This window comes from Natator depressus, chromosome 2, assembly GCF_965152275.1.
Source record: "Natator depressus isolate rNatDep1 chromosome 2, rNatDep2.hap1, whole genome shotgun sequence".
NCBI classification, from domain to species: Eukaryota; Metazoa; Chordata; order Testudines; family Cheloniidae; genus Natator; species Natator depressus.
In genome coordinates, this window is record NC_134235.1 from 2475582 (window position 1) to 2499516 (window position 23935).

Here is a 23935-nt window from a genome sequence, read left to right on the forward strand (position 1 = left end):
GAAACTAGACAGATTCAGACTAGAAATTAGGTGTAAATTTTTAAGTGAGAGTGATTAACCATTGGAACCATTTCCCAAGGGTCGTGGTGGATTCTCCATCACTTGAGAATTTTTAAATCAAGGTTGGCTGTTTTTGTAAAAGATCTGCTCTAGGAATGATTTGGGGGCAGGTCTCTGGCCTTTGTTACACAGGAGATCAGACAGGATGGTCCCTTCTGGCCTCGGAATCTATTCATCTCTGTGTGAACACCAGAGCATAGTCCCTTTCTAAGTTGGTAAAAAACAATTTTGAAAAAGTAAATTTGGTTTCAGAGCACCAGAGGGTGATAGAGAGCTCTCAGGCCAGGTCTGTCATGGGGACTCACTCAGCTTACTGTCCTGAGGTGAGACATCATTTCTAGTCACCTGATGAGCTCTGGGTTCTTCAGTGATTTCAAGTCTTCAGTGTATTTTAGATCCACATGAGGGAGGCCCAAAAAAGAAACCTTAAAGAATCTGATTGTTGTTGTAAAGGTGTATGTGGAGTGCAGAGGTAGAACGGAAGCTGTAATCGCTTCCCCAGCAGGTTGTGAACCTGCAACCTTGTCCAGCCATTCTTTGAACATGCCCAGGTCTCCTGTTCCCCCAGGCATTGTTCTGCCAGCACATACTGATGGGCCAGCTAAGCAACAAAAGAGTAATGTTATCCAGAGCAGGAGATCGGAAGTTCTGCATCTTTATCTCACAGAGATCAACCCAAATTCATTGTACCCTATACACTGGAAATTATGAAGAATTCTGTCCTGCTGTCTGCTTGAAGCACAAGGCCATTCAGGTTGTTCGTATGCATATCACTTCTTGTCAGGGTTTACACAAGAGACACATGGGTTTCTGTAATCATTCTCTGACACTGCTAAACGTTTCCCTGTGAATCTGGTTCCTGCTGTGTCTTCTGAAACCGGCAATCTTGATGTCATTCTGACTGGTGTCAACTTGGGCAGGTGTCAGGCAGTTCAAGGCCAAATCAATCAAATGTTCTGCTTTCGTTAGTAATAATTACTCCCCACCAAGAAAATGTTAGCTTAGAGTTAAGGCTGCTGATTCCGGTGATTTAAATAAATATTTTCTTATTCTCACAGTTCAGATCTTGGTTAACAACTGTATTAACAAGTTCCAATAACAACTTTAATTTTGACCTGCAAACATACTTACAAACTCTCCAATGTATGCATCACTAATTTGAGTCTGTCTTGGTCTATGAATGGTATCGCCTTAGCAATGGATGTCTGGTAAGAGGAAGAGTTTGTGATTTTGCTTAGATCGGTGTCTCCTGGAAGTCTGAACTGTGACATGAAGTCGTTTATAAGTGGGAGGGATCCAAAACAGGGTCAAAACCAGCTTTACGGGTTTTTAAACGGTTAGTTTATAAGTGATTCAAGCCCCTAAACTACAGAACTGATTCACTTCAAGCTTTCGCAGAACATGTTCCGGCCCCAAGAGTGAGCGGGGATCACATTTCTTTTCATGTTCACTCGTAGCAGATTAAAATGCAACTTCCACTGAAACATTGAACTCAGCCTTACATTATGGAGTGCCTACAGATGCCTCAGTAATGTATAATGTTTTCTGTGGGCTCTTCCATCTTTGGACAGGACAGGAGCAGCCATATTTTGCCCAGTTGAGGACCACATTGGCCACTTGCCAGGAGTCTAAGGGCTGCACTTAACTTGGTTGCAGCCACGCTCTGTAATGGAGAGGGGCTGTCAGGAGATGAGCATCCCCAGCATCCTGTCCTAGTAGTAGTGGAAAGCTGCTGAACTCAAGATGGAGCATTGCGTGTTGGGCTCTGTAGTCCCTCAAGGCTGCCTCACCTTTCCCCCCCACCCCATAATAAGGACGTGGGGGCTCTTAGCTGCATTGTGTAACTCTGAGGCCCATGTTCAGACCATCTGCATCGCAAGGAGTCAGAAAAAGCAGGCTTTCCCCCACTTCTCGGCCTGAGGGCAGACTTGTCGCTAGGGAGCACTAGGTTAGAATCCTTGTTGGGACTCAGCAACCCGTTTAGGCACAAAAGAAAACGGGCAGTTCCAGATGTCTTCAGGCACAGACAGGTGGCTCAACAGAAGCTGTAAATGACCATTTAAAAGAGCTAGACATGCAGTGAGAGTGACAGCTGCTGAGTGCTTCTGACTCATTGAGACTTGGCTGCAGGCTCTGAAGGGGCAGGCAAAGAACACAGAGCATCTCTGAACTCTGCCTCAGTGGCAGGTGAGACACACACCCATCCTAGGGTTATTTGAGTGAGGAACACGTGCTGCCTCTTCCTCTAGGCCTCTCCCTTTCTGACTTGTTATTAACCTGCAGGTAACGCCTGGCTCGCCTCATCTGTTTGCATCTGGGAAGCTCCATTAGGGAGCATGACAAAATGAAGGAATCCGGCCAGTAAGAGTTCCCAGCCAGCGAGGAATCCCAGAGCACCCCATCACTCAGAACTCGTCTGCCATGTTTGTTTTTAAGATGATAATACTCTCTCTTACTCTTATTACCAAGATAATAATACTGTCTCTCATGCAATAGCGTGGCAGTGCCCTAGGCCAGTGCCCCATTGTGCTGGACACAGATAAATAGAGACAGTCTGTCCCAAAGAGCCAACAAGCTACGTATAAATAATTAAAGGGGAGGCCCATTTATTTTGCAGTCCCCACACGTATCTGGGTTTGGATGGCATTTGCCTTTGCTCCCATGCCTCCCGGCACCCTGTATGCGTTTGAGTTCCTCTGCGTAAGTAGACACCTTATCTTCTGTTATTTCGGAGCTATATAACCTCAGACAGATGAGTTTTCTTCCGAGACCAAGACCTGAGCCTCATTTTCCCTAGTACCAGAATTACACACAAGCCCCCACCAGGCTGTGTGAGCAGAGTCTCAGTAGGGTTCCAGCAAATGGCCAGGATGCCCAGCGGGAAGGTGTTGAAGCCAGTGCCCGAGTCAGGTTGAGATTCTGAATAGAAACGGGTGAGCTGCTAAATGAAATGTTGGGAATGGGCTGCATTAAATGGGCCACACGATGTTTAGCACGTCCCCAGGGGGAGGTCAGACCCTTCTTCAGAGTCTGCTCAGTATGCTGTGCTAAGTGACGCCATCTCTCCTGGAGTCCCGACCTGTGGGCAGAGTTCACCATTCCGTGCTCATTCCTCAGCCTGAGAGACCAAAAAAGCTGCATGCACGAGTGAAACGCCTGCATTATACCAAGGGCAGACAGTAGCTCAGCACCCTTTCCATGAGGCTTCTCTTAAGCTCCCAAGAGTTCGCATGTTGTACTGAGATGCATGTGTCAAGGCAAAGGTGCAGTGATGATAGGGGACCTTAATGTACAGCAGGGGTGTTCAGACTCCTGCACTGAATAAGGCAGTGGCAGCTTGCCAGGAATCCTACAGCAGCAGCTAGTTTCTGTTGCATGGAGCAAGTTTCATTTGCCCTCATCTTTAGTAGAGAGGTGCAGCCCACAAGACTGTAGGTCCCAGCATGCGATGCCTCTTCTTGATACAGGCAACCCACGAGAGATCATACTTGTAGAAATCTGCAGGTCACCCCAGAGTACAAGAATGTCACATCTCCATGTTTCAGCTGCCGGTGACTATGCTGCGATGCATGTTATAAAGGGAACGCTGAGAGTGAAGTTCAGCCCAAACTTAGCCCAGCTGAGGGCCACAAAAGCAACTTCTCCAGAGCAAAGCCTTTTGAATGGAGAAAGATGCTGCCATGTGTATCATTAATGTAGAGCAGGGGTGGGCAAACTACGGCCCACAGGCCGGATCCGGCCCCTCAGGGCTTTGGATCCGGCCCGCGGGATTGCCCCCTGTAGTGCCGCAGGCCCTGCACCACTGTCAGAAACAGCTGGTACCACATCCCTGGGGCCCCGGGGGGGAGCAGGGGGGCAGAGGGCTCTGTGCGTTGTCCCCCCCTCTTCCCCCCCCCCACAGCTCCCATTGGCCGGGAACAGGGAACTGTGGCCAATGGGAGCTTTGGGGGAGGTACCTGGAGGTGTGGCAAGGGCAGCCTGCAGAGCCCTGTTCCATGCGCCTTCCCCTCCCCCTCCTCCCCGCCAGGGTCGTGGTGCCGGCCACTTCCCGGCGTCGCGTGGGGCCAGGGCAGGCATGCAGAGATCCTGCCCTGGCCCCGGTGCGCACCGCTGCCACCCCAGAGCCGCTTTAGGTAAGCAGTGCCAGGCCGGAGCCTGCACCCCGCCCCCCAACTCCCTGCCCTGAGCCCCCTGCTGCACCCTGCACCCCCGTGCACTCCAGCCCCCTGCCCTGAGCCCCCTGCTGCACCCTGCTCCCCCATGCACCCCAACTCCCTGCCCTGAGCCCCCTGTCGCACCCCTCCTGCACCCCAACCCCCTTCCCTGAGCCCCCTCATACACCCCGCACCCCTCCTCTGCCCCAATCCCTTGCCCTGAGCCTGTTCCTGCACACCGCACCCGCTCCCGCACACCGCACTCCCTCCCCTACCCCTGCCCCGGCCCTGCATACAATTTCCCCACCCAGATGTGGCCCTCGGCCCAAAAAGTTTGCCCACCCCGATGTCGAGCTATATCCCAGGGAGGCTACAGCCCATCTTGGCCCAAGCAACCATCCATTCAGATTAAAATGGAGCATCACACGCTGGGCCCTGTGTTCTCAGGGTTGTTGCAGGTCCATCTGAAAGATGACAGACACTATGATCCATGCGTTAGAATTCCCCACTTCAGCCCTTAGCCACCCCTAAGGTACAGCAAACCCACCTCAGAAGTAGTTGTCTGACTGAGAACCTTCTAACTGAGCATGGCTGTGATGGAATTGTGCTGTCCTCTGGCTTTCTTTTGCGGGGAATGTTCATATTTGGTTTTTATCATTAATAACAATTTTGTCTCAGCCTTGGAATTGCTGGGCTGCCCAGGAAAGCCCTGCGATAACTTGGGTGCAGTGCTATGCATGCCACTTTAGCTAAAGCACTGGAGCATGGTTGATTAACTGTTCTTGTCTTTGAAAGTAACAATGTTTCATTCCTGAAAGTGTCTGATTCTGAGTCTTTTGAATCTAGCATTCCTCTTCTCTTTGTATTTTTCAGTTTGACTCGCACCCCGCAGATGTCAGAAGTCACTCGTCTTTTCCCCAGTTCTTCCTCTTCCTCACTTCATTGCAGATCACAGCAAGGGTTAGCATTTCAATAGCCTGATGTCCCTAGGCATTGCAATTCTGGGCAAGAAAGCAGGGGAACACTGTGCTAAACAGAGAGCTGTCCTTGCTTTGAGGTCAGCTTTCCCTGTAACTAGCTTATAAGCAGTTCTTTGGAGTCCATATCACAAAAAAACACTACCAAACTTGGCACTAAATGGCAGCCTTGTTGGCCAGCTCATCACAGAGCCTAAGTATTGAATGGGCCGTGGAGACTAACCTCCCTCCTCATCCCTCTGGGTGGTCTTGGCAGGTTGGTGCAGGGAAGCCTGTACTGATGTTGCTGATGCTCTTACCTCTTTGTGGATGACAGAGACAGCCTTAAGGGCCGCTCTCAGGGCCTAGGACATGGGTGGTCGTTCCTTGGGGTTGGAGCAGTCATCGGTACCCAGGAATAGGAACCCAAGGTCGGAGCGGAAGTGGGAGGTCAGATGCCAGAGTCAAGGATCTTAGGAAGTTAGGAATGGGGGCCTAGAGTCGGAGCCGGGTTACCTGGAGTGAGGCAAGACAGCGGCAAGGTTGGGTCCAAGCCAGGAGCAATGGCTGGAAACAAGCAGGCCTGGCGGTATCACAGCCATGAGCAAATGCTTTGAGCAGCTGCCAAACTGGGGCTGCTGCTGGGCTTAAGAGCTGGTCTGCTGACTCTTCCCACCAATCAGGCAGCCTAGTATAGCTCGAACGTGCTTGTTAGGTTGCCCAGAGTCTGGCTCTGCTGCAGGACCTGATTCCTGACAGCTGCCAAGCTGGCATCTTTGCCTGTGTGAAATTCAGTCATACAAAGAATGAATCATTTCATTGGAATCCAGTGTGAGCCCAGGGCTTGAATGATTTCATATAATAGTGAAGGAACAATGAAACTCCCCACTGCAGCCATCACCATGTACCAAGGTGCGTTGTTAGTGAGACCGTAGAGTAGATGCAAGAGAGATACAGTCTCCTTGGTGTGACGTTAGACAGATTGCCCCAGTCTGTCCTGTCTTATTGCGAGCAGAACGTCTGCGAGGGAAATTGTTTTAGTGACCAGAAGTAATCCAGATATTTTTCTCTTGGTTCTTAAGTTCAAAGCATTGGAGATACCAGCCTGTATTGAAATGTGCAGTGCCCAAACAGAGTCTTACTTTTAAGCTATTTACAATAAAATATATGTAGATGACAGCTTGTAATTAGTAGAATTAAAGTTTGGAAGGAGGCAAATGTCTAAAGGTGAAGCTAAGATTTGGCTCCTGGCTTTAAGAGCTGCTCATTGCTAAAGCAGTATGTGTTAGCTGTGGTCTACGGAGAACCTAGGCACCAGGCATTGAGGCTTTACAGCTCCACTAGAGAGCCTTGCTATGGTTAGCAAATGTGTTCCCATTACTACAGTAGACTACACGACTTAAAGGAAACAGCGGCAGTAAACAGTGGCAGACACAAGCAAATTAGGGAACTGCTCGTTGAGCACAACACATATAAAAGTCTAGGTGTAGTGCAAAAAAAGAGTGATTATGATGCTGTCATAATGGGCTGACATGTTTAATTGTCTCCCAGGGATGTCCATATCCAAACTTGCTCAGTTTACAAGTCAAAAAAGGTTTTTTCTCCCTGCCAGCCCTGCAAACTCACCTTGGGGACTGAGTCCAGCTGCGTTCTGTCTGCTTCCTACATCAGTAGCAAGACAGACGACTCTATAATCTGACAGTGCATGAGGCAGAACATAATCCGACTTGCTCTCCTATAGTATGTAGAACAGGGATTGGCAAACTTTTTGACCCGAGGGTCATATCTGGGTGGGGAAATTGCATGCAGGTCCATGAATGTAGGGCTGGGGCAGGAGGTTGGGGTGCAGGAGGGAGTGCAGGGTGTGGGAGGGGGTGCGGAGTGCGGGAGGGGGCTCAGGGCAGGAGGGCAGGGAGGGGTGCAGAGTACAGGAGGGGGCTCAGGGCAGGGGGTTGGGGTGCAGGAGGGGTGCTGCAGGGGGTTGGGGTGCAGGCTCCGGTCCGGTGCCGCTTACCTGGAGCGGCTCCGGGGTGGCAGCGATGCAAAACAGGGCTAAGGCAGGCTCCCTGCCTGCCCTCTGCCCCCCTTCCCCAGGGGCATCATGGACATGGTGCCAGCCACTTCCAGGAGCGGCGCAGGGCCAGGGCAGGCAGGGAGCCTGTCTTAGCCCTGTGGCGCCACGAGGCTGGCAATCCTGTGGGCCGGATCCAAAGCCCTGACGGGCTGGATCCAGCCCGCAGGTTGTAGTTTGTAGAACCACCAGCATCAATGCGCGTACCTGCCCACAGAGAGCAGATCTGTTGAATAAGAAGGTGCTATTTTTACATAGCTACTTCTCAGACTATAAGGCAGCCCACACAAAGAGAGACCACACTGCATGCGCTAACCCACATCACTTCCTCAGATGGAAAATCAGACAGCAAGGGTCTCTCATGAGAGCATGTGTTCTATCTGCCAGGCTGCCCCTGGGAGCCGAGGAGCTGGCGCTGCAGTGAGGTGTGGTGTACAGCAAAGGTTTGTTATTCTTATGAGAGAGTTGGCAGTCAGAACAGAAAGAGACAAGAGACTCCTAGCAGTGGTTCCAGTGAAGATGCACTGTTTTATAAAGTGTGTGTGTGAATGGAGAATGTGACTGGTGAAGCATATCCAGAGCTTTCATTCAAGAAACCTCTGATGGTTCATTTAAGCATATAAATCTGTATCACTGAAATCATTCCCCTTCTTCTTTACATTAGCTTTTAACTGCTTTCTCTGCACAGTGATTCATGTACCTGGGGACAGACAAACCTACTGTATATTAGTCTGGTTCATTCTCCAAAAATGCAGCTGTTGTTTCATAGCTCTTACTACTGGGTCAGATGGCCTCCAGCCTGAGCCTCCAGGGTGTTCTGCTTCACGTCAGAATTCCCTGTCTCCACTCAGCAATCCTGCAGTTCCAGGCACTCAGCGCTCGCGGTGATGACAGATGCTGTGTCTCACAGCTACTTCTGGCTTTCAGTTTCCAGGAAGAGTGCACACTGCTCTTTCTGCCAGGTGTGTGGATCAGGAACCCTCTTTGCCAGAGGATCCGACTTGAACAGGAACTAGTCCCATTTCAGCACTGTCAAAGGAGTGTTCTGACCTTCCTCCCATACTCAGAGGTCAGCATGTGTCTCTCTCCCTTGCCTCTTTTGAGTTCCCTCAGACCATCCCTCTCGAGTTGGCAAGATACAGAGACACCGGGACAAACCTTACTAGACTTTTAAAGCTCCATCCTTCTCAGGGCCACATACGCAGCCCTCCCTCTGATCTTCCTTGGAGGCAAGCGTCGTCATGGACTCCTCTTACTCCCACCCAGAGTACATTGAAGAAGAGTATGAGTGCATTGCGCATTATCCCTCCCTGACCCTGAGCGTTTGGCGGCAGAGCCAGCTTGAGAGTGCAGTTCAGTGACCTTAGAGCCTGAGTTCAGGAAGAGGGGTTTACCTGTCAGCAATGTTAGGAACCAGGCGGTATCACCAAGGTTAGAAAACACTGGGCCAGAATTCCTTTCTCTCCTCCAAGAGCTGCAGGGAGGTTTTAAGAAGCTGCTTTGGAAGGGTTTGGAAATTGTTTGAAACTCCTGAATATTCTAATCCTAGCTTTGCCACTGACTTGTTGTGTGATAGTGGTCAACTCCTTGCTCTGTGTGTCTGCCCTCCAAGACCCCTGGCAGTAAAGAGACTAGCTGTGTTCAGATGTCATAGTTAGCTTCATTCCATCCTCACTTTGTGACTCTTGGCATCCCCAGTCCATGCTAGTCAAAGCTGGTTTCCAACTGGGGTTGCTGGAAATACCTCAAATCCTGCAGTACATTCCCGGTACTACGTACTGAAGGCCTCAGGAGTGGGCTGGAAATCTGTGCAGAGTACGATCTTTGGGGAACATACACAGGTAAGTGACTTATCTGTGGAGAATTTGCAGAGCCTGGGCCTTGGAAGAACTGCAAAATCTCTTTGCGACTCCTGGTTGTATACACAGGGAAACTAAGAGAGGAATGTGTTCTTGGTCCTTGTCTGTGCCCTGCTTTTCCTGTGTCCCCTAGCAGTGTTTCTACAGTCGGTGCCTGTGGTTATTCTGACAGCATAATCATTTCTGCAGCTAGATTTTCTTAGCTGGGAGATGTGAATTTGCAGCCTCCGTTACCGGAAGTGATGACAGACAGTATTGGTTCTAGGTTTCAGAGTGGTAGCCATGTTAGTCTGTATCAGCAGAAAGAATGAGGAGTACTTGTGGCACCTTAGAGACTAACAAATTTATTTGAGCATAAGAGCTTTCGTGGGCTAAAGCCCACTTCATCAGATGCATGCAGTGGAAAATACAGTAGGAAGATATAGATATATCTATATAGATATATACAGAGAACGTGAAAAAATGGGTGTTGCCATACCAGCTCTTAATTAGACCAATCGATTAAGGTGGGCTATTATGAGCAGGAGAAAAAAAATTTTTGTAGTGATAATCAGGATGGCCCATTTCAAACAGTTGACAAGAAGGTGTAAGTAACAGTAGGGGGGAAATCAGCATGGGGAAATAACCTGTCGAAGTGAAGAAACAGACTGACAGAGCCAGAAGACTAATGTAGTGCCAATCTTTAAAAAAGGGAAGAAGGAGGATCCTGGGAACTACAGGCCGGTCAGCCTCACCTCAGTCCCTGGAAAAATCATGGAGCAGGTCCTCAAAGAATCAATCCTGAAGCACTTACATGAGAGGAAAGTGATCAGGAACAGTCAGCATGGATTCACCAAGGGAAGGTCATGCCTGACTAATCTAATCGCCTTTTATGATGAGATTACTGGTTCTGTGGATGAAGGGAAAGCAGTGGATGTATTGTTTCTTGACTTTAGCAAAGCTTTTGACACGGTCTCCCACAGTATTCTTGTCAGCAAGTTAAGGAAGTATGGGCTAGATGAATGCACTATAAGGTGGGTAGAAAGCTGGCTAGATTGTCGGGCTCAACGGGTAGTGATAAATGGCTCCATGTCTAGTTGGCAGCCGGTGTCAAGTGGAGTGCCCCAGGGGTCGGTCGTGGGGCCGGTTTTGTTCAATATCTTCATAAATGATCTGGAGGATGGTGTGGATTGCACTCTCAGCAAATTTGCGGATGATACTAAACTGGGAGGAGTGGTAGATACGCTGGAGGGGAGGGATAGGATACAGAAGGACCTAGACAAATTGGAGGATTGGGCCAAAAGAAATCTGATGAGGTTCAATAAGGATAAGTGCGGGGTCCTGCACTTAGGATGGAAGAATCCAATGCACCGCTACAGACTAGGGACCGAATGGCTAGGCAGCAGTTCTGCGGAAAAGGACCTAGGGGTGACAGTGGACGAGAAGCTGGATATGAGTCAACAGTGTGCCCTTGTTGCCAAGAAGGCCAATGGCATTTTGGGATGTATAAGTAGGGGCATAGCGAGCAGATTGAGGGACGTGATCGTTCCCCTCTATTCGACACTGGTGAGGCCTCATCTGGAGTACTGTGTCCAGTTTTGGGCCCCACGCTACAAGAAGGATGTGGATAAATTGGAGAGAGTCCAGCGAAGGGCAACAAAAATGATTAGGGGTCTAGAGCACATGACTTATGAGGAGAGGCTGAGGGAGCTGGGATTGTTTAGTCTGCAGAAGAGAAGAATGAGGGGGGATTTGATAGCTACTTTCAACTACCTGAAAGGGGGTTCCAAAGAGGATGGCTCTAGACTGTTCTCAATGGTAGCAGATGACAGAACGAGGAGTAATGGTCTCAAGTTGCAATGGGGGAGGTTTAGATTGGATATTAGGAAAAACTTTTTCACTAAGAGGGTGGTGAAACACTGGAATGCGTTACCTAGGGAGGTGGTAGAATCTCCTTCCTTAGAGGTTTTTAAGGTCAGGCTTGACAAAGCCCTGGCTGGGATGATTTAACTGGGAATTGGTCCTGCTTCGAGCAGGGGGTTGGACTAGATGACCTTCTGGGGTCCCTTCCAACCCTGATATTCTATGATTCTATGATTCTAAGAGTTCCCAGAAGTCACCTACTACAGGACAGGCCCAACAAAGAAAGTAACAGAACGCCACTAGCCATCACCTTCAGCCCCCAACTAAAATCTCTCCAGCGCATCATCAAGGATCTATAACCTATCCTGAAGGACGATCCCTCACTCTCACAGATCTTGGGAGCCAGGCCAGTCCTCGCTTACAGACAGCCCCCAACCTGAAGCAAATACTCACCAGCAACCACACACCACACAACAAAAACACTAACCCAGGAACCTATCCTTGCAACAAAGCCCGTTGCCCGCTCTGTCCACATATCTATTCAAGGGACACCATCATAGGACCTAATCACATCAGCCATGTTCAGAAGCTTGTTCACCTGCACATCTACCAATGTGATATATGCCAGCAATGCCCCTCTGCCATGTACATTGGCCAAACCGGACTGTCTCTGTGCAAAAGAATAAATGGACACAAATCAGACGTCAAGGATTATAACATTCAAAAACCAGTCGGAGAACACTTCAGCCTCCCTGGACACTCAATTACAGACCTAAAAGTCACAATTATTCAACAACAAAACTTCAGAAACAGACTCCAACGAGAAACAGCAGAACTGGAATTAATCTGCAAACTGGACACCATTAAATTAGGCTTGAATAAAGACTGGGAGTGGATGAGTTATTACACTAACTAAAAACTATTTCCCCATGCTAATTTTCCCCCTACTGTTACTCACACCTTCTTGTCAACTGTTTGAAATGGACCGTCCTGATTATCACTAGAAAAGTTTTTTTTCTCCTGCTGATAATAGCCCACTTCAATCGATTGGTCTCGTTAAGAGTTGGTATGGCAACACCCATTTTTTCTCATTCTCTGTGTGTGTGTATGTGTGTATAAATATATATCTATCTTCTTCCTGTATTTTCCACTGCATGCATCTGATGAAGTGGGCTTTAGCCCATGAAAGCTTATGCTCAAATAAATTTGTTAGTCTCTGAGGTGCCACAAGTACTCCTCAGTCTTGGTTCTGTGGTTTGTGTCACCATTCTTTGCAAGCAGGTGATACTCTAACTGCAAGAGCTTTGAAGCATTATTTTCCTTGAAGGGAGGTAATTGTAAAGATATTAGGAGCGGACAAGGAGGTATTCTGTTCTGCAGGACACTCCTGGGCACAGGAGTTGGAGAAACAAACCCTAACTAGGTGTAGGTTTCCAGAGAGAAGGGAGAAGTAGCTGTTGTGTAGTTTTTCACTCTCTTTTCCGTGGCATTTATAGCATCATGCTGCCGACCCAGGCACTGTGGAGCAGGTGACTGATGACTGCTCCTTCTGAGCTTGCTTTGCACTACCCCAAAATATATGTGTTCCTCTGCTGTCTTCCTCTTCATTCACCAGGAGTGCATCTCCTTAGATGAGCTCCAGACAAGCACTGGCTCCATGTTGTCAGAACACCTGGGCTAAAGACACCTGAAAGTTTAATGACCCACCACACATTTTCAGTCCTCGTCCGTCACCATCTCCAGGAACTGGTGAGATTCCTCACAGGACGAAAGAGACTGTGGTGCTCATTGAACCTGGAGCCATGTGTTCAAGTGTGCTTCTGGCATGCTAGAGCTGAGACTTCCCTTGCAGACTTTTGGAGGGCTCTCCTGAACAGGCAGGCCTTGCTTTTCTTGGGTTCCAAGCAGCGTGTAGCTAGGAATCAACCCAAAATACAGCTACTTGGTGCAAGGAGCCGTAATAGCGCCATGCGTCCCTCCCAACATGAAGTGCCATCCACTTGGGAAGGAAGCTCACGCTCTGGGTTTCTGTGGCCCACAGATGAAGATACGATGGGCCACATCTACTGCTGCTGAACTCCACTAACTTCAGTGGGCTTTTGCACAGCCCAGTGTTCCCAAGGCGCAGGCCCTGAGAAGAGGAGTCACGTTGCGGATTGTAGCATTTGTGAGTATTTCTTAGAGACGGTGATCCTAGTCTGCACCCAAGTGTCTGGGAAACGTTCAGATTTATGCCATCTGTTTGCTCCGGCTACTTTAGAACACCAGGAACATCAATGATAGGAACATCAAGGAACAAGAATAAGAAGCTGCCCCAGGAGATGTTCAGGAATTGAAGCCAGCTCCCCCACTCCTTTGTTCCCAGTTCAGCTTTGATTATTATCTTTTTGTTATCCAGGTAACCATCAGCAAAATCTACCAGACCCAGGTCTGTGTCAGTTCAACTCTAGTCCTCCCAGGACAACCTACCTCCTAGGAGTGACTTGGGCCCCCCAAGTCAGGGCCCATAGAGTCAACCATGTTTGTCACTCAGTCCGCCTGGCCTGGTTGGCACTGAGCGGTTATCCTGAGCTGTTGCTGTTAGCTTATGATCCTGGTATGGTTTCAGTGGTAACCTTGTGCTGAACACATTGTACGTATACATCCATCCCCACCTGCCAGGTAGCCATGCAGAGGTGCACACAGGCTGAGACATTTGCTTTCCCAGATGAGTGGGAACGACTCCAGTTACCTTCAGTGTCATGGGGCAAATAAGTAGCTTTTGTGATGATGGAATGAGACTTTTCCAGTGACCGTTCCGCGGACAGGGCTTTTATCGGACCAGTAGAGGGCTCTTGGAACCACTTTCCCCCAGATTGATGTCAGCAGGGCTTTTACCCTCTCCTTGCCCCATATCAGCTATGGCAGGACTCTGACAAGACTGAGGTACCTGGACCAAAGAACGAGTCCAAAGCATCCGTCTGTAGAGGTGCCGAGTATAACGAGGCCCTGTCCTAAATGGTGTTAGGAGTCCTGGTGCATTCTGGGAATATTAACCATATGTGTTGTCATGAGACACCCACTGTTTCTTCCTCATCCCAGTTGCTGACCCGTACCCCTCTCAGCAGGAACAGGCCTGGTGACATCTCAGGGTTCAGGCAAGATGGTTGAATGAGAGAGGGGGAGACCCTTGTTCCGGTGGTGTATCAGCATACTTGAGCTCACTGGCCAGGACAGAATTGGAGGCTGGCACATGTGTGTAATTAGCCAGGAGTCCAAACTCTGCTTTCCTGCTCAGTTTTCATAGAGGTTTTGTTTCTGGGGTGAGAGAGTCCCCTGTGTGAGCCCAGAAGAAGTCTGCTAACCTTGACCTGGTCTGTGTTCTCCTTTCTGTGACGCAGGAATGAGCTAAATGACCATCTGGATACCATTGATTCCAACCTGGATAACCTCCAAACCATGCTGACCACGCACGGCTTCAGTGTAGACACTAGTGCTCTGCTGGATGTGAGTATCTCAAACCCTCCCTCCCGGAGCAGGGACCGAGCTGTGGCCCGCGGTACCATGTGCTTCAGGGCAGCAGCCACGGAATTTCCACAGCATGTCTGGGGTGTTTTCCTTCCCTGCACTAATCATTCTTTCCTTTGGCAGCTGTTTAGCCCTTCAATGACGGTTACAGACATGAACCTTCCTGACCTGGACAGCAGCCTTGCGAGTGTGAGTAGCTGTTAAACATCCCCCCATGCACACACAGCTGCCAGAACAAAGTGCCTCGTGCCGTTCAGCAGCAGCCCCTGCACCTGGTGAAAGGAAGGCCCTGAGAGGCTGTGAAGGGAGTCCAGGCCAGCTCCAGCATGGAGGGGCCACAATGTGGGGGAGAGTCTCTCTCAGCCCTGGGAGGGCTTGCGGCGCCACCAGGCGGAAATCATCCCGTTAGCACCAAGGCTGCCTCTGAATAATGCATTCAGGGAGCAGATCTGCCTCATCATTCATGCTGCGCTAAGTAGGTGCTGAGACTTCCTCTCTCATGCAGGCCCTGCTCCCTCAGCATGGAGTTGCACTGAACCCTATAGAACGGCATGTGGTTTCCATAAACCCTCCTTTCTGCTTTGTAACCCTTCAGAAGAGGTTTCCTTGAAAGGCAAACTCCAGTGATTTCCACGGCATATTGTATTATTTATTATTGTATGTACTTGCCCAGCACCAGCAATGTGTCTGTGCTGGAGAAGAGCTCTGTGCAGCTCGAAGGCACGTCTCTCTCCCCAATAGAAGTTGGTCCACTAGAAGATAGTTCCCCCGGCCCCTTGTCTCAGTGTGGAACAGGACGGTCCCGGCCCTGAGATGCTCACAGGCCCAATGCTGCTATAGAGACGCTGACCCGGATGTAATGGGCCAGTGGTAGCCACTCCATAGTTCGGACTGATCCCAACTTACAATTATAAGATCCGTTTTTAACTTTCTGGCAACTTCCCCAAAAAATGCCCAGATCCCCTGAGCTCTTCTAGGCCAGGTAGAATTTGTCTGGGAGGTTTGGTAACCTTCAGAAAAGGGGTTTTGCAATTAAGGTATTTCACAAATATCCATCATTCACTCTCTGAACATTTTCCTAGCTTCCTACCCCCAAAATGGCTTGACCCCAAACACCAGGGGTCTGGCTGATTCGGACGGGGGCCCCTGGGTGTTACTGGGGGAGAGCTGCAGGATTACAAAGACCTGGGTCATGTTTATAACATTGGTACTGTAAATTATTTAAACGGACCTTCTGTTGAGTCCTGCCTCTGCTGCAAGGGCTGCTATGCGGAGAAAGAGGCGGGGGCCTGGATCGGGTGGGATCAGAGGCCAGGGCAGCATGTGGCTAGGATTCTCAGGGGCAGGGCAAGTCAGGCGGGATGGTGAGGAATTATATGGGTGTGGGGTTGGATCCCTGAACTGTTCATTTCCAGGCTGTCCAGCCTTTGGGTTTTTAGGGAAGCTGTCGAGTATTTGTAAGTGAGATTTTTTGATGGGCTTTTAACTGGGCTCCTCTAAAATTTACAGAGTAACTCTTCAGCTAACGAAGTGGTTCGGATTGATGTGCAGTGTGTATGTCATAGTTCTCTCTTCTCTGACGCGGGGATGGACATTTGATTTGCTCCTGTCCTCACTTTGCCTTTGCACTGCGCTACATCTCTGTGCTGCGGACAGACTCAGCTGCACAGGTTCCCAAAGTGTGGTGGGATTGAGTCCAGAGAGCTGGGTGTGTGCACACGGGGCCAGCTTCTTCTGGCTGCCAGCTGCCAGATAGAGTTAAAAGAAGCTAAATATACATTTAAGCGTCTTCCTAAGGTGGCTTTTCCATGGAAGCAGTTGCTGCAGTCATGACAGGCACATGAACCCATGAGGCAGTCCCTCCATTCACCAGTTTTCCACACTGTGAAAAAGCTGAAGAACCCCTGATCCAAACACGGCAGCCTGTCTGGTCCTGGGATTAGTAGTGATTCCCCCCAGAGAACGTGTCAAGCCTTAGAATGACCCAGTTTTCTTTACCACCCTGGGGCAGTTACTTGAACGTTTGGGACCATCGAGGGCGTTCTGCCATCTCCCACGGCTTTCTCTCCTGTTGTTACAACCCTACAAATCTTCTCCTCCTTCCCAGTCCAGTCTGGTTCTTATTGCAGGGCAGGTGTCCAAAGGCCGCACTGACCATTAACCAGCAACATGAGGAGTGCTCTTGCCTTTCGTACTGGTAACAATAAGACTTTGCATAAAACATGTTCTGTTGCAAGCATGTTCTGAGGGCTGCCCTGGAGACTACAGGTCCCAGCATGCAATATGGCTCCCTGCTCAGATCAAGGGGAGCACTGCAGGCAGCGGTCTGCAGCGTCTCAGGCCACACCTGTATGAAAAGCAGAGCTGGTCCTTACAGTTCTACAAGGCAGCCTTGGTCATCAGGAGACTGGAGCAGGCTGAACAGACTCCACCAGAGCCTGCAGTAGCTCTCTGATGATATTCCCTAGGTCCCCGGTGTATTTTAGTCTTCTGAATGCTGGTGCCCATCTCCCGCCTGCTGGCACTTCCAGATTACAAACCACAGCTGTTTGTGCACTTATCCTGAGGTAGCCAAGGGCCCCTTCCCTCTCCCGGCTCCCTGTGCAAAGGAGTTTGACTTGTGCGGTGCACTTAGCAGCCCAACTTGTCTCCCTACAGATCCAGGATCTCCTCTCATCCCAGGAACAGCAGAAACCTGCTGAGACAGAAGCCAGCACAACAGACATGGGTAAGAAGGCCCCTCCCATTAGTGACCTGTGAGCAGAGGGCTCAAGGCCCCGTGGCAGGATCTCTCCAGGCAGCAGCAATTCTCTTTTTTCTCTCAAAGAAACACTGATGATTAAATCTAGGTGTGCATATTGTCACTGCGCAGCTTGGGATTCTTGGTGGGGGCCCCAGACATCTAGGCGGGGGCTCTCCCTTGATTCTCCGTATTCCCCAGGGCCCTGTGCCCCCAAGACGGTAACTCTTAGTGCTTTTGACTCTCCTCTCACCACCACCACCCCAGCTGGGCATGCAGCCTCTGGTGGTAACCTGCGCATCCCCCTTCCCTTTCCCAAGCTGGGCCAGGGGATGTTTCCCTGGAGGTGTGTACCCTTGAGCTGAAAACCTGTGGGTTCTGAGGGGGCATCAGGGGGTTTTCACCAACCAGTTCCCATCTCTCTCCCCATTTTAAATCTTGCAGGTGACTCTTGCTGTGACTGCAGGGCTGCTTCCTTCTGAGCTTGCCATGTGCACCCTTTCCTTTCCCCAGAAGCTGTAGCTTTCCTCTCCTGGCCTCTGATGGCACAAGCGAGACAGGTCCTGGCTCGCTACCTGCTGACACGCCAGCCCCACCGGCATTCCCCTCTATGTGCTGCTCACACTGCTGAAGGGCGAGGCCCATGAGCCCCCTGTGTTCTGGGAGATGCTTGGCATGCCTACTCCCCAGTCCAGAGACAACATGCTCTAGGGTCTGAGCTGGGAACCAGGCCCTCCTCCACGCTAATTCACACTCGGCCAGAGACGTGCTGAGTGGCCGTGTGCCCGGGTCCCAGCTGTAACAGGGGGCTGTCCCTGAGCTGCCTCTTGGGGGACCGTTGGTAAAGCCCATTCATGTTGTGCTCCCGGTTGTCAGCTCTTTGCTAAGAGGCTACTAGAATGTCTCCTCCCCCCACAGTGTTTGGCCTTGGGCCTGCAAGTCCCTCCTCCCCGCTGAGATCCCCCCTCCTAACGCTAGCCGTCTTCTTGCAGGAAAGCAGCTGGTGCACTACACAGCTCAGCCCCTCTTTCTGGTGGACTCGAGCGCTGTCGACATGGGGAGCGGAGACCTGCCCATCTTCTTTGAGCTGGGGGAAGGGCCATATTTCACCGATGGCGAGGAGTACTCCGAAGACCCCACCATCCCTCTCCTGTCGGGGACTGAGCAGTCCAAACCTAAGGACCCTGCTGTGTCCTAAGGCTGAGTGCAAGAACATGCTGCAAAGGGAAATCCAGCCACCAGCCTCCTTGCTTTGCACAGACATTGAAAGCTCTAACCACCCTTCGGTCCATGTTTGCTTCCCCCGACACTGTGAGGATTTCATTTGTGTGTGTGCTTAATGAGGTGTTTTGAAATCTGCTTTAGATTCTAGCCACCCAGTATAGTGCTCCTCCAGGTTGGCAGCCTTCGGGGGCTGAGCAGTGTCAGCCACTGTGCTGTGGTTGTCATCCGACCGGCCAGAGAGGCTAGACTGGCACCAGGGCTTGGAAGTGCAGGCGGGAGATCTGGGTGGTCACAGAATAGCTAGTCACTAAGTGAGATTGTGTTTCGTTCTGCACCCCAGGCGAGGGGGGCAGCCATGCCCTGCACAAGGTCCTAACAGTCTGCGAAGGTCAACAGGTGCTTCGCCCTTGCCATGGCGACGGGGCAGGGCGGCGGGGCCGCACGATGCTCCCAGGAACAGGTGGCTCGCTCGGCAGGTAGAAGGGATTGTGGTTTTGCGGCGGGGAATACCCCCTCCCCCCAGTGAGGTGGACTTGGTGTTTTTTAAAGAGAAATACAAGTTTCCCAAACTGGCACTGATGGGCTGGGTCCCTTGGTGGTCTCTGCCATGCAGTTCGCTCCTGCTGCTCTGTGTGTGCGTGGCAGGGCCCCTCGGCGCCCCCAACCCAGCCACGGAGAAGCCGAACTTTCTCTTTTCCTTTCTCTTGCTCCATGTGTGTTTCTTTTCTTTGTGTTGTTTTTTGGTTTGGTTTGGTTGTTTTTGCTTAGCAGTAAAAATTTGTACATTTACACTTCAGATTGTTAATAGTAAAAACTGTATTTTGGATTTTTACATGAGAGAAGAAGCGCCCACTTCTATCTATCTATCTCTGTATATATAAATATCTATATATATACATACAAATATCTATAAAACAAATGGCCTCTCACCTGGCGGCTCTTCTGTGGTTGGAAGCTTTATTTTTGTCCTCTCTGTGTTGGGGGAGTGAAGCTGGCGGAGCAGGTCCTAGGCCCTAGCCGTAGCCCCGAGAGCTGCGCGGCCTCCACTGTAACTGCCCTCGCAGCCCTGGACACTGATGCGTGGGACCTGGCTCCAGGTGTCGTGTGCTCTGCCTTTAGAGCAGTAGCTTGAGCTGTTACCACCTGTGTCCATAAGAGCCGACATTCCTGATTCCAGCTTCTGCAAAAGAAAACAGCAGATGCCAAAGTCGGTTTCTCTGGCACATATCAGCAGAGCAGGGGATGGCTCCAGGTTTGGGTGATAGACGATCTGGGGTTTATTTTTTGGGGGGTGTGTCTTTAAATTCCGTGTTGTGGTTTCCCTGCTGAAATACCACCCCAGGTTTAGGGGCTGAATTTTCAAGGATGTTTCTGTTTTAGAGCCCATTGGGGGTGAGTGTGCAGCTCAGCCCATGTCGATGTGCCAGACGTGTGTTGGACACTTGCACGCCTCTGAGGAGTGCTTTTTTAATAAGAACAATAAAAGAAAAATTGCATTGTTAAGTTGAGTGTGTTCAAAACTTCCCTCCCTCTCTGTCCTCTGTCGGTAGTTGATGTCGTGGTTAATCGTAGGTGGTGCTTGTATCTCTGTTGCTTGCACAGAAGATGCTGTGACTGCTTTAACCCATGGGACTTTGGCAGGCAGCAGCTCCTACACAGGGTTTTCCTGGCTGACATCAGACCAAGGGCTGCATACACTAAGTGAACGAGTGTTGCAAGAAACCAGTGCTTCAGACCCCTGGAGTTGTAACAGGCACAAGGCCTGGAGCCAACCTGCCGCTGGTGTTCTTCAGGCCTGGGTGATAATGAGTGGTTACGACATCTGCTAGCTGGTGTGTGTCAGATCCAGAGCTGGTACCATGTACGATCATTGCTTCCCACAGGGACTGCTCTGCACTGAGTTTGCCAGTCCTTTGGACCCATCCCAAAATGCAGTGCCTCACCGTTGGGAATTGCCCGGTGCCCAGTAACACAGTTGAGAACTATGGGGTAGGTGCTGTAGAGTCCCAGAATGCACGGGGGTTAGCAGTGCAGTGTATGCACTACACAAGGCTCTTTCAGTGTCTCTGGGTGAGGGACCCAGGGATGAATGAGGGGCAGCCATTGGATGCAGGCAAGGTCCCTGCAGGGCTCTCCTGGGTTAGCAGAGATGCAGGCCAAAGTGTGGAGCTCATTGTCCACTTGCCACATCCCCTGCCACCTCCCTGGGAGCCATACACTGGGAGTGGTGCTCAGCGCAGTGGGCCTGGTCCAATTCCCATTGGCGCTGCCAGTAAAAAGAGCTGAGTGACGTGTATCAGAGCCCTGCATCCTGAAGAGCGTCATGTTCTCTTTGGGTACGTCTACACTGCAAGTAGCCACCCGCGGCTGGCCCGTGCCAGCTCACCTGGCCTAAGGGGCTCTGTAACTGCAGAGTAGACGTTTGGGCTGGAGGACCCTGCAAGGTGGGAGGGTCCCAGAGCTCGGGCTGCAGTCCAGGCCCGAAAGTCCACACCACAGTTAAACAGCCCCTTGGCCTGAGCCCCACAAGCCCAGGGCAGCTGGTACGAGCCAGCCACAGGGGTCTCATTGCAGGGCAGACAGACCCTTTGTGCCTCTGGAGCTCCTCAAGCCCACAGCTGAGTGTTACCTGACTACCTGCATATTCCGTCCGCTTCCCTCTCCAACAGCCTGCTCCTGTGTATTCCCAGCGAGCTGGTTTGTGGTGACACTGGCTCTCCTGGGTAAGCAGAGGGCCAGTCTTGAGGGGCTGGCAGCCTTCCCCTGTGCAGTGTTACCACCTTGCTCCCTCATTTGGGTTCGAGTTGCATTGCTCATGCATGGCACGTGCTCCCCACCCTGGGTGTCTCTAGCAGGGTGTCGCTATTGTCCTTTTCCACTCAGTGGATAGGTACGCTTCCCACTCACAGACTTGTCTGATCTCAGCCGTGCCTCTCCACCAGAGTCGCCTCTTCCCTTCTCCCAAGAACACCAGGCTCCATGTCCCTTGTTCCCCATGTAATTTATGGCAGGTCTTTGCTTCCCCCGCTTGGCAGGAAGTCATTCTGGCGCTGTTTCCTACTTTCTTGATTTTCTTCTCCCAAGTTTTGGATCCCATCTCCGATGTGAGAAACCCCAACGTCCATGACAGGGTTTCCAGCAGTCCTTAGGCATGTGTCTGTCCCCCTCCCAGCCGTGCTGTCTGTGATGTGAAAAGGGGAGCTCTGTGTGTCGGAAGCAGAAAGAATTGTCCGGATGAAGTGGAATTACCATAATGAGTCAGGCAAAAGAAGAATGCTGGTGTTGTAGGGAATGTCACGCGGGCCCTCCGCAGTCCAGCTTTGTGTGGGTTTGAGTGAGAACACATGAATTCAGAGTCCTTTGCACTATAAATACTACACATCTGACTGCAGAGGGCCCCGCCCTGCTGAGCTGTGTTTGTGTTGAGGGGTGTGACGAAGGAATGATCATCCTCACTGGGAAAGAACAGTCCCCTTTGGATTGGACTCTGTTACTTGATGTGTCGGTGCTCCCCACTCTCCTCCAGCACTGGTCACCTGGCATCTTGTGAGTTTGTAGGCTGTGATGGGAAGATGGCAACTTCATCTCTGCCATACAAAATCAAAATGGTTAAGAACGATGCAGAAAAGAAAGAAGAGTTCAACAAATAGTTCTGTTCTACCTTTGGAGAGAAGCAGGATGCTGTATTCAGGTCACATGGGGATGATGACGTGTTTTCCAATCCATTAGTGACTTAGGAGGGTGACAAGCGACATCTGCTAGCAATGAACACTGTTTAATCAGCAGGATAACTTGCACCCAAGAGTCCTAAAGGAACTGGCTAAGGAGATCTCTGGCCAGCTAATGTTCATTTTGGGGGTAGCAGGGAAATTGCAGGAGACAGGAAGAGTACTAATGTGCCAATAGTCAAAAAGGGCAAGCAGGATGACCTGGGTAATTAGAGGCCAGTTAGCCTGGCATCAATCCTCGGCAGAATAATGGATCAGCTGATACAGGATTTAATCAATAAAGAATTAAAGGATAGGAGTATAATTAATGCCAGTCAACAAGGTTTTATGGAAAACAGATCTTGTCAAACAAGCCTGCTTTCATTGTTTGATGTGATTACAAGGTTGGTTGATAAAGGTAACTGTCGGTGTAATAGATTTAAGAGTTTTGTAAGGCCTTTGACTTAGTACCACACGACATTCTGCTTAAAAAATGAGCACGATACAACACCAATAAAGGACACAAGAAACAGATTAAGAACTGGCTAGCTGATAGGTCTCAAAAGTAATTGTCAATGGGGAATCATCACATGGAGCTGTTACTACTGGATTCCACAGGGACTGGTTCTAGGACTGATGCAGTTCAATGCTGTCATCAGTGACCTGGGAGAAAATCTAAAGTCGCTGTGTATAGAATCTGTGGATGGTAAAGCTTGGCAGAGAGGTAAATAAGGATGAGGACAGGACAGTCATACAGCGGAATCTGGATTGCCTGGCAAGCTGGGCCCATTCAAACCCATATGTTTATTGTCAAATGTGAAGTTATGCATCTAGGATCACAGGGTGCAGGCCTGACCTGCGGGGGGGGGGGGGGGGGGGCTGTATTCTGGGAAACAATGACTCTGCACAGGATCTAGGGTCACAGTGGACAAAACTCAATATGAGGTCCCAGTGCAATGCTGTGTCAAAAAAGGGCTCAAAAAAGAACTAGATAAATTCATGGAGGGTAGGTCCATCAATGGCTATTAGCCAGGATGGGCAGGGGTGGTGTCCCGAGCCTCTGTTTGCCAGAAGCTGGGATTGGGTGACAGGGGAGGGATCACTTGATGATTCCCTGCTCTGGTCATTGCCTCTGGCGCCCCTGGCATTGGCCACTGTCGGCAGACAGGACGCTGGGCTAGGTGGACCTGCGCTCTGACCCAGTCTGGCCGTTCTTATGTGATCCTTGGATGCACGAACAGGGAATTCGTGAGCAGCAGGGAGGTGATTTTGTGTACGGTATTGGTGAGACTAATACTAAAATCCTGCGTCGGGTTCTGGGCTCCATTTTATAAAGAATGTTGAAAAATAGGAGAGGGGACAAACGAGCCACAAGAATTATTTGAGGGCTGGCGAAAATGCCCGACAGCGAGAGACTTACAGCTGGATCTGTTTAGCTCCTCCAAGAGAAGGCTGAGAAGTGACTGGATTATTACAGTGTATAAGGATCTTCAGGTACTAACGGGCTCTTTTCTCTGAGGGAAAGAGGCCTAACAAATTACACTGCAGTCCAAGAGGTGAGCCCCGGGCGGATTCAGACGGGAAATGAGGCGTGCATGTCTGGGTGCCGTGTTGTTCACGGGTATTAGAGACGAGGCGGGTGAGCTCATCTCTTTTATTGGACCCACTTCTGTTTTTGTGAGAGCAGCTTAAGAGTGGCGTGCAGCGTCTCTCTCACCGACAGAAGTGGGTCCAATAAAAGATCTGACCTCACCCACACGTCTCGCATACGTTTCTGGCAGGGAGCGGGATGAACCACTGGAGCAAACTCCCAAG

General features: G+C 50.4%; 1 protein-coding gene across 3 annotated transcripts in view; it reads left to right on the forward strand.

The window, feature by feature from the left end:
• HSF1 (heat shock transcription factor 1) overlaps nt 1-19835 on the forward strand; it is a 99031-nt gene extending 79196 nt beyond the window's left edge. Inside the window, exons 10-14 of one of the 3 annotated variants that reach the window (XM_074943663.1) lie at nt 5088-5174; nt 14323-14428; nt 14573-14638; nt 17108-17177; nt 18182-19826. In XM_074943663.1, coding sequence (XP_074799764.1) covers nt 5088-5174; nt 14323-14428; nt 14573-14638; nt 17108-17177; nt 18182-18387 — 535 coding nt within the window. In that variant the 3' untranslated portion in view covers nt 18388-19826. Of the gene's footprint in view, nt 1-5087; nt 5175-14322; nt 14429-14572; nt 14639-17107; nt 17178-18181 lie in introns of all 3 variants that reach the window. The other 2 variants (XM_074943665.1, XM_074943664.1) reach the window with 2 other exon arrangements.
• The last annotated feature ends 4100 nt before the right edge of the window (nt 19836-23935 follow it).